This window comes from Rhyacophila brunnea, unplaced genomic scaffold (assembly GCF_057557595.1).
Source record: "Rhyacophila brunnea isolate RB1 unplaced genomic scaffold, BYU_Rbru_1.0 scaffold_10, whole genome shotgun sequence".
Taxonomy (NCBI): domain Eukaryota; kingdom Metazoa; phylum Arthropoda; class Insecta; order Trichoptera; family Rhyacophilidae; genus Rhyacophila; species Rhyacophila brunnea.
Window position 1 is genome coordinate 35,793,109 of NW_028232752.1, and position 15,066 is coordinate 35,808,174.

At 33.8% G+C, this 15,066-nt stretch overlaps 1 protein-coding gene across 1 annotated transcript in view; it reads right to left on the minus strand.

Annotated features, from left to right (window-relative positions):
- foxo (forkhead box, sub-group O) overlaps positions 1 to 15,066 on the minus strand; it is a 329,332-nt gene that overhangs the window by 12,678 nt on the left and 301,588 nt on the right. The window contains exons 3-4 of the mRNA XM_085953766.1: positions 5,807 to 5,989; positions 1,762 to 1,862 (exon numbers count right to left, since the gene is read on the minus strand). Coding sequence (XP_085809892.1) covers positions 1,762 to 1,862; positions 5,807 to 5,989 — 284 coding nt within the window. The remainder of the gene's footprint in view (positions 1 to 1,761; positions 1,863 to 5,806; positions 5,990 to 15,066) is intronic.

Consider the following 15,066-nt stretch of genomic DNA (forward strand, 5'->3'; position numbering starts at 1 on the left):
GAGTTTTTCCCCCCTCTGCGGCTCAAATTTTGATGAGCAAACGGGCTAAGACCCGAAGTAACACACGATAAAGATGCGATTATGGATGCCAATCTTGCTTTTGGCCTTCTCTCAGTCTTCGTGGGAGCACCGGCTGGTGCGGAAGAAGATGACCCCGGCTCTGGATTCGGACTAGACGAACGCCAGACCCCACAAGCTGGACGCTGGACTTTGCAAAGCCGGACAGAAGCGATATGTGGGGTGGGGAGAGGTTGGGGGCCTGTGACGGCGGCGGTCCTTGTTGTTGTTTGTTCAGAAGAAACACTTTTTAAATATACTTACTAGAGATTCCTTCACCCAGATCCTAAACCTGGTCTCGATCGGTCGCGAAGCCGCCGAAACCAGGTCCTCTCACTCCAATCATGCTTCACTCCAGATAGATACTTCATATAAAGGGGATAGACGCTAAAAACCGTCTAGGTGGCCCAAATGAATAAGCACATACCCTAAGTAAGTAAGCACTAACTATTTACGCCATGTTGTAAATCACTGATAATCATGATACACATCGTAAGCATGTGTATTATTATTTAATACATTTTTTTTTATGACTTCGCTAATATGCGATTAAAAAATCCAATTATACTCGTATTTAAATTATATCTATCTTTCGACAGTGAAGGTCAATATTGAATGATACATTTAAGTAGTGTTACTACATACCGAGGAAAGGTTGACAACTTCATAAATTAACATTTATTGTAATTGTCATAATTTATTTTATTGTAAACGGTTACAATGAGTAGTTGAGCTAACATATTCATTTTTGTACACATTACTTTGTTCAAACATTTTGATGGGCAGTCGAGCCGACTTAACGTTGTTGTGATGTTATAAATACTTATTGATTTTCAATTAAAAAGCTCTATTAATATGGAAACTAATTTATATTGACGCGGAAAAGATTTCGATATATTCCGGACGAGTGTTAGTTAATAAATAGAAAAATAAATTGTTGTATACTTTGTTTAATGTTATTATTGGGAAGCTTTTTAGCACTTTAGACTTTAGAGGACAGAAGAGCAAAGCACACGTTTGGTCGTATTCGCCATCTGTATTAAGTACGCGTAAATGGATAATACACAACTAGGTATATCGCTTGTTCACTTTCACTATATAAACTAACCAAATGTTCCATAACGAAATACCTTCTTACGATGAGAAATACCAATATTTTGGAACGCACATACGTTATAATATTAATATATATAATCGTGTAGAGGTACCTAGATACGTGTACAATTATAATAAAGGCATAAATCTCTAATTAATTAAAAGTACTGCTATATATATATTTTTAAATACTTTCATTTAAAACTATTCTACAATCGCTACCATAAACATGCAACCATGAACTTAGTCATTTGATTATTTATTTCTCTATGTGGACCAAAATTGCGTAACAATGATCAGTAGATCAATTGATTACATTGGTAAATCTACGAATATTAATAATCCATTCGTATGTCATTATGGCGACGACTGTACATTTTTCATGCAAATCTATCTTATAAGAAATAATATGCTTCTGATATAATTCTAATATATTCGTCAGGCCAAGTCCAAACGATGGGCTTATGTCACGTAGTGGGGACTCCACGAACATAGTATACATTTAGAAATGCGTACATATCAATCATCACCGGGCCCGGCCTAACACAAGCTAATTATTTATCTAACTACTTGATTACGCTACTAAATTAAGATTTTACAAGCGCATACCTGTGTAGGGGAGAGTCAGGGAACATGTCGAGTCCTTCTGAAACAGAACTGCTAGGGCTGGGGGTTGCATCTGCTGCCAGTCCACCTCTCAAGGCTTCCACCTGTGGTTTGAAGATATGATATATATTTTTTTAAAAGTTGAAGCATTCTTTCGCACTGTATCGATCTCTGAAAGCTATATGTGTTAATGTACATTGTTATATTAAAGGACATGTGAGTGATGCAGTAGCGAAGGGTGGAGATAGGCTGTTAAGATCCGACATAAATAGTGCACATTAAACTATGTCATACGTATTTGTTTTTATTGAACTAAGACTACAATTTACAAATGGAATTGGTTAATTTAAAATAAATCAACTATACCCTGCCTAAACCAACCCATAATAGTTTTGGTATGCTTTTGGCGATCCGACAAAATTGTACACACATTTCAATTCATACTTATCTATTTTCGTTGAATTAAGAATACATATTACACATGTTGTTGATCAGTTTTTTAAAATTCATTAAGCCTTGCTAAACCAAGCCATAATATATATTTTATTATACACATTATTATATCTATAAAATATCCAAAAATGATGTATGATAATTTATTGTACGTATTATATATTTTTTATAGATATATGAGTATTTTTTGAATAGTATCTATTATGGCTAGGTTTTCGCAGGGTTTAATTGAATTTTAAAAACTAGACAACACCATCTGTAAATTGTAGTCAGTTCAATGATAACAATTACGTATAACTGACAAAGTGTAGTATGCACTATTTATATCGGATTTTAACAGCCTACCTCCAGTCTTCGCCACTGGAGTGATGGAATATCGTCACGAAAGTAGGTATTACGAATAGTTCTTAATACGTTCTTCTTCTCAATTCATCGTATTAATTGTATGTCAATTAAATACATACTTTTAATGTTTGTGATTTTGCCCAAACCCTTTCCTCATGCATGCTATCTATAATGGCTGAATGGCTGTAAAAAGGCGGACCTTAATGTTGACTCAACTATACATGATTTTTATCTTCACGCTATCACTGTTCCTATGTCAACAAATAACTTGGTTTTTGTTTGGTTAACATAGTTACGTCAAAAAGTAGTACATCAAAAAATAAAGTTTAGGGAAGGACAATAAAGATGATAGGTATGCGGGATTTAACTAGAATCGTAAACTGGCCGATTATCATACGGATTTTAAAGTTTATACCCGGGGTTGGTAGTCCTGCCGACAATCTCTGATGTTAATGAATTAGCCGTGAAAGTATGGCAATTTTGGTTTGGCTACTAACTCAGAATAAATAAATATTTTTTTTTTATAGTGTGCCGGTTGAAAATAGATAATGTCCTGCATATCATTAAACTCATTCTGAATTCCGAAAGGGTATAATTGACGCAACACTGTCATTCAATACGCCATGTTCAATGCTGCCCTACTCTAGGACTACTGTCACTCCGAAAGAAAAAGTTTCGATACCTGTTATCGATATCGTACCGAACGAAAAGTATGGATTTTTTTAATATTACAAAAATGGAATATTTTATTGAAAAACAACATTCATGATATAATACCAAATTTATATAGTGCACAATCGAATAAAATTTGAAGCAAAAAAACAATAATTATGTAACATACATAATTTTGAAAACACTTCAGAGAAAATATATTATAAACCAATAGAAATATTTTAGAAAAAGTAAGACACCCCGCAGGAATCGAACCTGCATCGCTCGGGTATCGCGTCCACGCACGTAGACACTATGCTAAATGAGTCATACTTAATTGCGACAAATTTTAACTAACGGTTTTTAATACTCTGTGAAGCGTTTTCTTTGCTTTGAATAAAAAAATAGTTAAAAATAATTATAAGCAAAAAGTTTTTAAAATAGACACAGCAACGGTCTAGTGCAGTGTTTCCTAACCTTATTTGTGCCATTCCCCCCCTATCAAAATTTCATAGTTAACTAACAAATTCTGAAAAAAAATAATTGCTTCAAATAAAAAATGCACATAGGTACATTTTTATTATAACTTTCGTAAGTACCTATGTATATTATATTAGATGTACAAGTCGGAAGAAAATTAGTGCGATCCTTGTGCTTGATGTGAACTGTAAAGAGTTATTATGTGAGGTACTAATTTGGTCAATTTTAATCTTAAATCTTCACAGTTTGTGATATCAATACGATTCATTTTTTCAGTAACAAATCATTTACTTACAGTGCTAAAGCACTGCATTCAACTAAATAATATTATGATGGGAATGCCAACAGTAATTTTCTCGGAAAGTCATGGTTGCAATATCGAAAAAATATTTTCGAAAATGTATTTTTTAACAAAAAAAAATGTATCAAATATTATTGATTTGCACATTGCCCCCCAACACATTCAAATTACCCCGATGGGGCGTACGCCCCACGTTGGGAAACACTGGTCTAGTGTCACCTTATTTCACGGTAACTATATACTTATTATTTACTTCGTTGTGCATTCAAAAAAATAACAAAACATACTTTCAATAAAGCTTCTCATCTGATGACTAGCAAAATCTTTTGTACTGCAAATAAAGTTAAATACGCTTTTTGTACGCTGGGATCTTTCGCCACTATTAAATATGTCCGTATATTATATCGCTGTGTACGTATAAGTCAAAGAGTGATTCAGATAGACCATTTTCATCATCTCTTGGCGCCATTAAAGTGTCAGCGCGGCCGGGAGCGACGAAAATCCGCAATAAACAGTGATTTAGGACGCGAGCTGAAAGGTTTAGCCTATCCCTGAAAACTTCAAATGGCCTCAAAGGTAATGAGCATTTATTTCTTCGCTGACTTCGGACGCGTGTGCGATGTACCTAATAGGTATATTTTATTTATTCGCCATGAAATTAATCTATCAAGTCACAAAATTATCAGCAGTTAAAATCACGAGGGAAGGTGGTCTAAAAGAACCTCTTAAGGGGGGTCACATCAAAAGTTGTGATTTCATAGAGATATCTATTTCCCGAATTACGAAGCATATACTCGTACCTACGCAAATTATAATAGAATCTAATTCCAATATTCCAATTTAAATTAACCTTCAACGCAACCTAACTAGATGTAACTGTAATTATAATAAGTATAATATATTGATGAAAGAAATCTAAAAACCGGTGTTATCTGTCCTCGATGTTTCTTGAAAACATCTATTTTTGCGACAATTTGGAAACTTTTAAATTGTCAACGTAGTAAAAATTATACCAGCAAAAGTGTGACGACTTTTTGTTAAAATATACCGACATTTATATAACTGTAAAGTTGGAAAATTTCTTTTAAGCCATTTTTTAATGAATATATTTTTTTAACTGTGAGAATATTTAGTTTACGTTTATTGAAAATCAATTTATTTTCTTCCCAAGTCAAGTTACTTTTCGGCTCCAGAAAAATTACAAAGCAAATGACAGGGGGAAATACGAGTTTTATGATTGGGAAAGCACGTGAGCAATTCTCACACTCTCACTAGTGTTGCTCTGTGTATCCCTGATGATCACCTATCATTGGGTGAGGGGTGGAGGTAGGCTGTTAAAATTCGACATAAGTAGTGCACACTAAACTTTGTCACCCATACTAATTATTTGTTTTCATTCCATTATGTCGGATCATAACAGTCTACCTCCACCCTTCGCCACTGGTATCAGTTGTTTATCCTACAAATGTGTATTACCAGTATATTGGTAGAGAAAATATATATGTAGGGTACAACCGAAATGTGAGTTTAAATAAACTTCTGTCCAAAAAATTGAAATCGAAAAAATGAGTCTGAATAACACATGTCAATAACACATTATCAATGTCATCAGCGCACACATTACCATTTTTATTTTTTTACTTTTAAACATTGTTTTAAAAAATCTAAATGGCATGTCGTGTACATCTTGGATCAATAATTTGAAACGTTTGTGTGCTAAAATAAATAAATTTGATTGTCACTCAAAACAAGATGGAACCTATCACTACAATATCTGGCCAACTACAAGACACAATGTAACATGTAACGTAACTATACCTTCTTCTTTGCTCTTCCTCTCCGTTTCTCATATTTGGACGTCTCCATGGATGCGGCCCGTCGCCTGACTGACTTTCCTGGCTTCGCATCAGGGTTGATCATCCACCACGAAGACTTTCCGGTGCCCTCATTCTGCACCCTCATGAAGCGGTTGTGCAGCGATAGGTTGTGTCGAATGGAGTTCTGTAAAAAAGAAACAAATATTGATTAGTATCTAATACTTGATATAAACACTCTGAGGATTAAATGGCTTTAAGTATTTCCAATTGAAAGATAAAACTTATGCGATAAATATCTAAGTAATAAGAAACATATTATTATGTACGAGGTATATCCGAAGTCCCGATAGAAAACTGAAAAAAAGACTTAATACACCCCTGCAAATACATAATGCTGGGTGACAAATTCGTACGGGTGGACGGTATAAAAATTTAAAAAGCTAAATGATATCCGCAATTTACGGCAACACTTTGAATAAAAAATATAGATAGAGACTACGTAAAAATAGTTGCAATGTCTCTAAAAAAATTTTTTCACCTTCCATGAACTTTTTCATAAAAAAAGGTTTTTTAAAAGAAGCTGTCGACTTCGGCAACGAATGCATCCGAACTACTTTATTCGCCACAGAATACCTGTGTGAAAAGTTTCAAAGAGCCTGTTAAAACTGAAAAGGTTTATATTATGCAGGTAAGCAGTGATGCCACTGTCCTGATTCGCAAGAGCTAACTGATAATTATTGTAACCTGTAACTAATTATATTTTAAATGTCCAGTTTGTAATTATTTTTATACGTATAGTCGAAGTCGCCCATATAATTTTCACCAGGGAAGTCTGTAAAGACCTAAGATAGATACCCATGTGCTTCTCCTAAGAGAGAAAAATTATCTTACATCATGTTATTGTGATTAAAACTACGGAATGTTTGAAAAAACTATATAATTCTAGACAATCTTCACAATAGTACATTCTATATTTGAATCAGTTTTTGACCTCCAATACTACTTTCTGTAGGTACCTCTAAATTTTATCTTTACTAGGTATATAAAATTGTTTTCAAAGAACATTCATTTCACCTAGCAACTGGTTTCAAAAATACTTTCAGGAAGATAGTACAGAGAAGTTCACATATATTCAAGATCTGAGAGAAACGAGGGAAGCTGCTAACGATCTATGTTCATGTATATCAGAAACTAAAAATAATATAGCGCGGCATTTTGGGTCTACTTAAGGGTGATACTTTTACCTAGATGTGTCACTGAGTAACCGTGTCTAGTTTAATTCTAACGAGCTGTCCCGCATAAAGGGAAAATCGACCTGATGGTGGATGAACTCATATAGGGGTTGGGATTAAAAGAAGACTATCTTTTTGATGAATAAAAGTATGTCAAAGAAACAATTCGTTTAAATGACTGCTTAATGCTGCACATAGCAATTATTTGATGTAATATGGTATTAAAACATATGTCATACTGAAAACTACAGCCCTTCTTGATGCAAAACGTTTAAGCGAACCGGTTGATATAATATTCGGAGAGCATCATTGCTAAGGTAAGTAAAACCGCCAGCGGTCGACTAACTTCGGCAATAAAAGGTGTTATAAATAAGCCGATGGAATTCACACTCATAATAATAAGAACATGAGAAAATTAACTCTTAAAACGGCCGCCGTGCGTAACATTTTCATTGGCAGATAATGGGTTGATACTAAATAATATTTATATTCAAATAAAACAAACTATAGTACATACTCAATACAAATAAATTAGGAGCCAAAATTGGATCTAGAATTTTCGCATCTTGTAGGATGGTTTGCGGATTTGAATCACGTGGTTGGGTAAGCTGGGTCCAGAGAAAAAAGCTAATTGTGTTACGGGAATAGTTAACAACTGATCATCGTAAATATTTGTTAAGATACCTTTATGCTTTGGATGACAATGGCGGGGTCATGTTACGCCAATCAGAAATGCATTGTACGAGGGTGGGTCAATAATTCCTTAGAAAAAAGCATTAAAACAGTTTTTATTTTTGTATTTTTTTTTTATTTCTCAACATAATCTCCTTGGAGCTCAATACACTTGGTTAGACGTTTCTCAATTTTTTTTAAACCGTCAGAAAAATAAGTTTTCGGAAGGTCCTCAAAATAAGCATTTGTCCGATCGATGACTTCTTCATTTGAAAAAAAACGTTGTCCACTTAGCCATTTTTTTAAGTTTGGGAAAAGGAAAAAGTCACTGGGGGCTAAATCTGGCGAATACGGTGGATGGTCGACCAATTCGAACTTCAATTCTTCAATTTTAGCCATTGATCGTAAACATGTGTGAACACGGGCATTGTCCTGATGAAAGAGGATTTTTTTCCTGTTTAAATGAGGCCGTTTTTCTTCAATTTCGTTTTTTAGCTGGTCCAATAAAAATGCATAATAATCCCCTGTTATTGTTTTTCCTTTTTCCAAATAGTCAACGAAAATAATTCCACGTGCATCCCAAAATACAGTAGCCATAACCTTACCAGTTGATTTTACGGTTTTCGCCTTCTTTGGACATGGTTCGCCTTTCGCAATCCACTGCTTTGACTGTTCTTTCGTCTCGGGAGTATAGTGGTGTATCCATGTTTCATCTACAGTCACAAAGCGACGAAAAAATTCATCCGGATTGCGTTGCATGAGCGACAACAGGGCTTTAGAGGCCACCACCCTATTGCGTTTATTGTCGACTGTGAGCAAACGCGGCACCCATCTTGCAGAAACTTTTTTCATGCCCAATTTGTCATGTAAAATAGAAATGACGCTACCTTTTGAGATTCCTGTAACCTCAATTATCTCACTCAACTTTAATCTTCGGTCACTTAACACCATATCGTGGATTTTATTGATCATTTCTGGTGTAGTCACCTCTACAGGACGTCCTGAGCGTGGTTCATCCTTTGTTGATGTACGACCACGTTTAAATTCATTTAACCAGTTATAAATAGTTGCAAGTGAAGGAGCAGATATGCCGTGAACTAAATCCAACTCATTTTTTATTTCCTTTGCTGTTAATCCTTTTATATTCAAATGTTTAATAACAGCTCTAAACTCAATTTTCTCCATTTTTGTAAACAAGCAAATTTTTTTTTTAAATGTACGAAAATAAATAACAACAACCCGACCAATCTGATTGAAACTTCGTAGCATACTGAATCGGTAGTGCCGCTGCATGAAAACAAACCGCTTACAGTACTAGTCGCGCCACCTGTCGGCTTTTCTAAGGACTTATTGACCCACCCTCGTATTTAGTTTTCCGTAAAAATTTATTCTTCTACAATAAAGGTTGAAATCGAATACAATAATTATCGCCCATTATAACAGCGGTGGCGCTGTCTGGTATCCTGTTTCACCAGATAGAGTTAAAATTGAATTGGCTGTTGAAATATAAATGTTTTTTTTTTTAATGTTTCTGGATTTAGGGTTTCAACGTTAATTTCTAATGTCCTCATGTTATTATGCTCATTTCCACCCCGTCAATATGGGTTGATAATATTGGTATTAATACACGTGTCCATGAAATTATGGTTGGGTTACGGTTACATAATGCTCAATCCGAAGTAGGTGTGGTAAAGAAATGAAGCAAGATTCCTATCGGATTGTGGAACCAATGATAATAATGATAATCATACAACAGTAGAAGAAACATTAAGTATAAAAGCATAACATAAAAATCGCAAAGAAAAAAGTGAACAGTGAATGATCATCGTTTCAATAAACAAACGTTCAGAGTACCTATTCGTTATTTATCGATGAATCTTTTTGCACGAATCATTTTATATTATATCTCATTAAAGAAAATAGTAAATACATTAATATTATTAACATTTTTCCAAAGGAAGTGAACTTAAAAGCGTTCAATTCCCATGCGATGCTTTTCATAATTTAATTATACAAAAACCTTTAAAATGTAAGCTTCAATAATTATCAATCTGATAATTTAAAGATTATTATACGCTTAAAAAGATATTCTTTTATCTATAATCATCATTATCTTCAGCCGGTGTCGATCCACTGCTGGATGATAGCCTCCCATAGCTCCATCCACTCGTCTCGGTCCACAGTTATTCGCTGCCACGTACATCCACCGAACTTTATGATTTCGTCTATCCGGCGGGTTTTAGGGCGTCCATGTGGGCGTTTAATGCCCCTTGGGTACCACTGTATGGCGACATTTGTCCAGCGGTTGTCCACTGCCAAGCGACATGTCGAACTCATTGCCACTTTATTACGTCGTGTAGATACTCTTGTCTGCTTCCTTAACCATTGGTTTATTGTGTGACCTTTCCGCGTTATGCCCAACATGCACATTTCCATGACACGTTGCGATACTCGTAATTCTTAGATTTATTTTATATTAAGAGTCCATGTTTCACATGCATACCTACTTGAGCGTTGGTAGCACATATTGGTTGAACATTTTACGCGTAAGATAAGTGGGAGGCCACTTTTGAAGATACGAACTATAATGGAGACTATATAATATCTACAATGTTAATCAGCGCTCATCTTAAAACGAAAGGTTCTACGCTTATCTATGGGTTTTCCACCCGAGCCTAGAAATGCTCGAAATTTTGTATTGAAACGTCAGACAAGAATTGAACATATCAACATAACCCACAATTTTATTAATCATATCATGTTTAATGTAATACATACTATAAAAGTATGTATTTAAAAAATAGTGACGTAGATTATTTTTCAAAATATTCGCATCTCCCATCTCAATTTTCAATAGGTATAATTGACTTACTCTATCTAGCTCTAAAAGTTAACACAGTCAAGAGAGGGGGGTATTAAAAGATAGTATTTTTGAAAGTTAACTTCTTGGGACAATTAACTGGCTGAATACATAATGTGATAGATGTGAAATATTTATCACTTTTGAGTGTTAAGTGATATGATAGAATAGCCTTAGAATGATGGCGGTAATAAGTATACGTCCATATATCATTAAAATATTTTTCTAGAAGTTGATCAGCTAATAAGTTTCACCTGATTTTACGCGAATCTATATAACAGTGAATTAGTATCGTAAAATAATCATCTAGCCATGAGAAAAGTTGCAATGAACATCAAAGATCTTCTTTTATCGGAGTTGGAAGGGAAATTTAATATCTCGTAGAAATTATTGGAATGAGAATGACTTAAGACATAATCTCTCTGCCTAGTCTGCGATGTTAAAGCATACTCGTTATTTGTAAGGATTTCTATTAGGTAGGGAGACCATTGACTTGAAAGAAATGAGGAAATGTATTTATTATAAGGGCCTGATTTAGTGAATTCATAAAAATTAGAGAAACTGGTAGGAGTTTGGGTAAAACAAAATACGTGCAGTGTTCTAATTTAACATTATCAAATGATCGTTATAATATTCTGGCTATAAAATAAACAATTAAGAATTAATCAATGGCTCGATTTGTTTTTAAAATTATTGAGGTTTTACAAAAGTGTTATCAAACGAAATGTCTAAAAAAAATGATATAAAAATTCACCTTTTGGTAATTAGATAAGTATTTGATATTGAAAATATATTTAGGAAAGTTTATCTTCGGAAGAGGTTTGAACAAAACGCCACTGCAGTGATTCCATGTATTTAAGAAAAAAACTAAGCTTTAATGCCAATTATCTTAATTTCGTGAAAATGATAGATTTGACAATATAATTGAGAGTATCGGCTAACGTGACTAGAAAAAGTTATAGCGGAAAGCAAATTATTACGATAAATTGAAAGCAGGAAGGAAATACGCTTAGCTCTTTATAATAATTATGTCGATTATTTTAAACATAGGTATACAATAGTTTTATTAAGTATTATTATGTGGTCTACTTTCTTGAGCGATTAAATTAATAAAAATAATGGGGAAATTATGCAATCAATTCTATATAAATTAGGTTAATTATTATAAGTCCTATTGCGATTCTCAATCGTGGGGACCCTGCCGTCAAGTATGATACCCGCAAATCTTTAGTGTAATTTTACGATTTGTAGCTTTATAGTTTCTCCATGCACACGGCGATGCTAAAATTTTAACGTCCCGGGGGGAGATTTGGGGTTAATAAATGGCAAAGCGCTCAGACGGCTGGCATTGTCTTGGCCCGCAACACAGAATAATAATATAAAAGTTATATTTAACGGCCACCTTTTAACTGAGCGTTTTACTATTCAAAGCAAATAATGTCCGACCACAAAGTTAATGCCCGCGATCACGGGGCCTCGTCTCGAACAATATGTGGGCAATAAACGCGACGTTCGCGTTTTACGAGAAGATGCGGTCGTTCGCGGGTCGTGCACCACTAAAACATTTGGGAAACTGTTTAAAGATGAGGCCTGGCACGACAAACGGTCCGCGAACTATAAATGTTTTATAGTATGCAGAAAATGTTGTCGTAGGGAAGAAACGATTGGGCTTATTTTGTGAAGACCTTAGCCGCTATGTGAGCGTCGATTGGTATGGATTAGGGATTGCAATACCGGTATTTAAAAACCGGTATTCCAGTATTTATCAATACCGAAATACCGGAATTTTCGGTATTAAGAAAGCACACTCGATTACGTTTTTGAAAATGAATTATAAGTTATGTGCTGCTGAAATGCAAATATATTGAGTGAATCCAACAGAGGTGAAAACAAAATAAAACAAATTTCATCAAATATATTTTACAAATTATCATAATATTATTTCGAAATTGAACATCCGTGACAAAAATGTTCAATTATTCTATAATTATTGATGAAAGCGTTGAATTTAAGAAGCTTTTCATGCAGCCGAACTTATTTGCACTTGATGAACTTTTGAGAGCTTTTGTTAAAATTATCAATATATTCAAATTGTTTGTAAAAAATCACTACATCAATACATATTTTTAAATGTCAACATAATAAATGTAGGTATGTAGGTTTTTGCTATAAAATAATATTTTTAAAACATTTTAATAGCTATAGCTACTTCTGTTTTTTTAATGTTTAAAAATACCGGTATTCAATAAGAAATACCGAAAAACCGGTATTGATATTTTAATTCGGTATTGCAATTCCTAGTATGGATGTATGTTTCACTCTTATATTTTTTTCTTCTTTACTATGACATGGAGGAATGGATACTGAACAAGAAAATATCACGGAGTCTTTGCAATGTGGCTGTGTAGTATCGTAAACATACAGGATGTGTAGGTTTTTATTTTTGTTTTAACAGTTTATTTAAAAATAACTCAATCCCATATGTCTTATATTATTTATTATATTTTCACATGCAAATTGCACCTATTTGATCCGATCTTTTGTTGTGCATCCAATAAGCTACGTTGTTTGAAAAATACTAACTAGAATAATATAATATAATGAACGTCTAGTGGAGCGATACTGTGAGCAATGCCAGGGGTTCCGCGAGAATTCACATAAACTGTGTGGTAATTAATCGAGTAAAAAACATGAAATATTTTTAAACAATGAAAATTGAATAAGATAATGAAAAAAAAAGATAATATCGTCTCAACATATTTAGCGAAAGTTTTACTTAGGGGAGGAAATTGTATAGCAGCAATGGATGAAACGATACGAATTTACGAATTGAGTGATAGTAATGAACATCGCTACCTAATATAATATGTGTATTATGTGAATTATATTACACATATTATGTTTATTGTTTCTGTGAAATTGTTTAAAATATGTACGCCAACGTTATAGTTATGTAGACCAAAATATTGATATTATATATCAAATGTTAAAAGTCGTATAACCGAAGAGTAGAAAATGTTTTTTTTATATTTATTTCCAAAAGTTAGGTTAGGTAATTATTATTTACTGACCCCTCCGCCAGTGACGGTCATGCGTTACATTACATTAAGTGGCGGCAAATAAAGAAAACAATGCGGATGATACAACAATAACGGTAGTTTTTAAGGACATGGATGGTCATCCGGGTAGAGATTCCCCGAGATTTTACAAAGTGCACCAAGGGTTTTCGCAATAAAAAAGGTCGAAAATCACTGGTATAGTAAGTCTGTTTTATTTCAAAACATTCAACAAAAAACGTTAAATTGTCATTATATAATGGGTACATTAATATTATCAACATTCCAAGTTTGAAGCAGTTCAAACCTTACAGTAGTTATCAACCATTCCCTTGAACGTTTGGAGTGGTCAGCGATTGGGTTAGCTAAAACAGAATGTAGACCGCTGTCAATAGCTACTAATATGCATGGGCAGAAATGCGCATTACGTGTGCACGGAATATCGGAAATAAAACAACCATAATAAAAATAAAGGATATATTATAATATATAAATACTTTGACGCGGTTTCGTGACGATTTCTGTCAGAGAGCCACTGTGTGAAATATAATGAAATAAATTTTATTATACTTAGTAAATATCTAATAGATTGTTTCGGACTAGTACAGATGAATTTGTCAAGAGAATCATCTCTTGAGTACGGCCACTGCAAAAAGCTCAAAACTTAGAGGAAAGAAGGAGGGAGGTTACGCGGTGACTACCAAAACTATATTACATTTAGGACGTATTTTTATCCAGTTAATTTGTCCGATAATATCGAATTTTTAATAAGACCGAATAAACTGCCGAATTGTTTTATATTCTGTTACAAATATTTGGAAATGGCGCCCATTTGCTTATTTTTATGATACAAGTAGGAGGTACTCTGTAAAAATGTAATTTGATAATTAATAGATATTTTTAAATAGTGTCAATTAATTACCTGTCATTAAATACATTTCAACACAAATATTTATTTAAATGAATGTAAAATAAATAAAAAATGCATATTAGATTATTCATACGTAAAATTGGTTAGTTTAATTTATTTAATTCAAAAAGTTATCAAACGCGACCGAATAAAAACACTCATAAAAAAAATCAGGGACTTTTACAAACAGATAAGTTCTGTATTATTCACAAACTGCGTATGTGCAGAGCAGGGGCCGGAAAAAATGCGCGATTATTACGGGGAGCCATAAAAAGCAAACTACCCCACTCAGGATTTATCCGACGAGGTGATAGAAACGTGCCGAAAATATATGTCTTTGTTCGCAAACGGAATTTTCATTTTTACTACTCACTCGTAAAAAACTTCGCCGAAAACACCGGACACAATTCGAGCACTCGACTATTTGATTTAACTTATCTTTTTGAAAGTTATACAGTTTTTTTTATTCGGTTATATTTAATGGAAAAGTTTATATTATTATAGACTAATGCGGTTTTCAATAAAACTTGT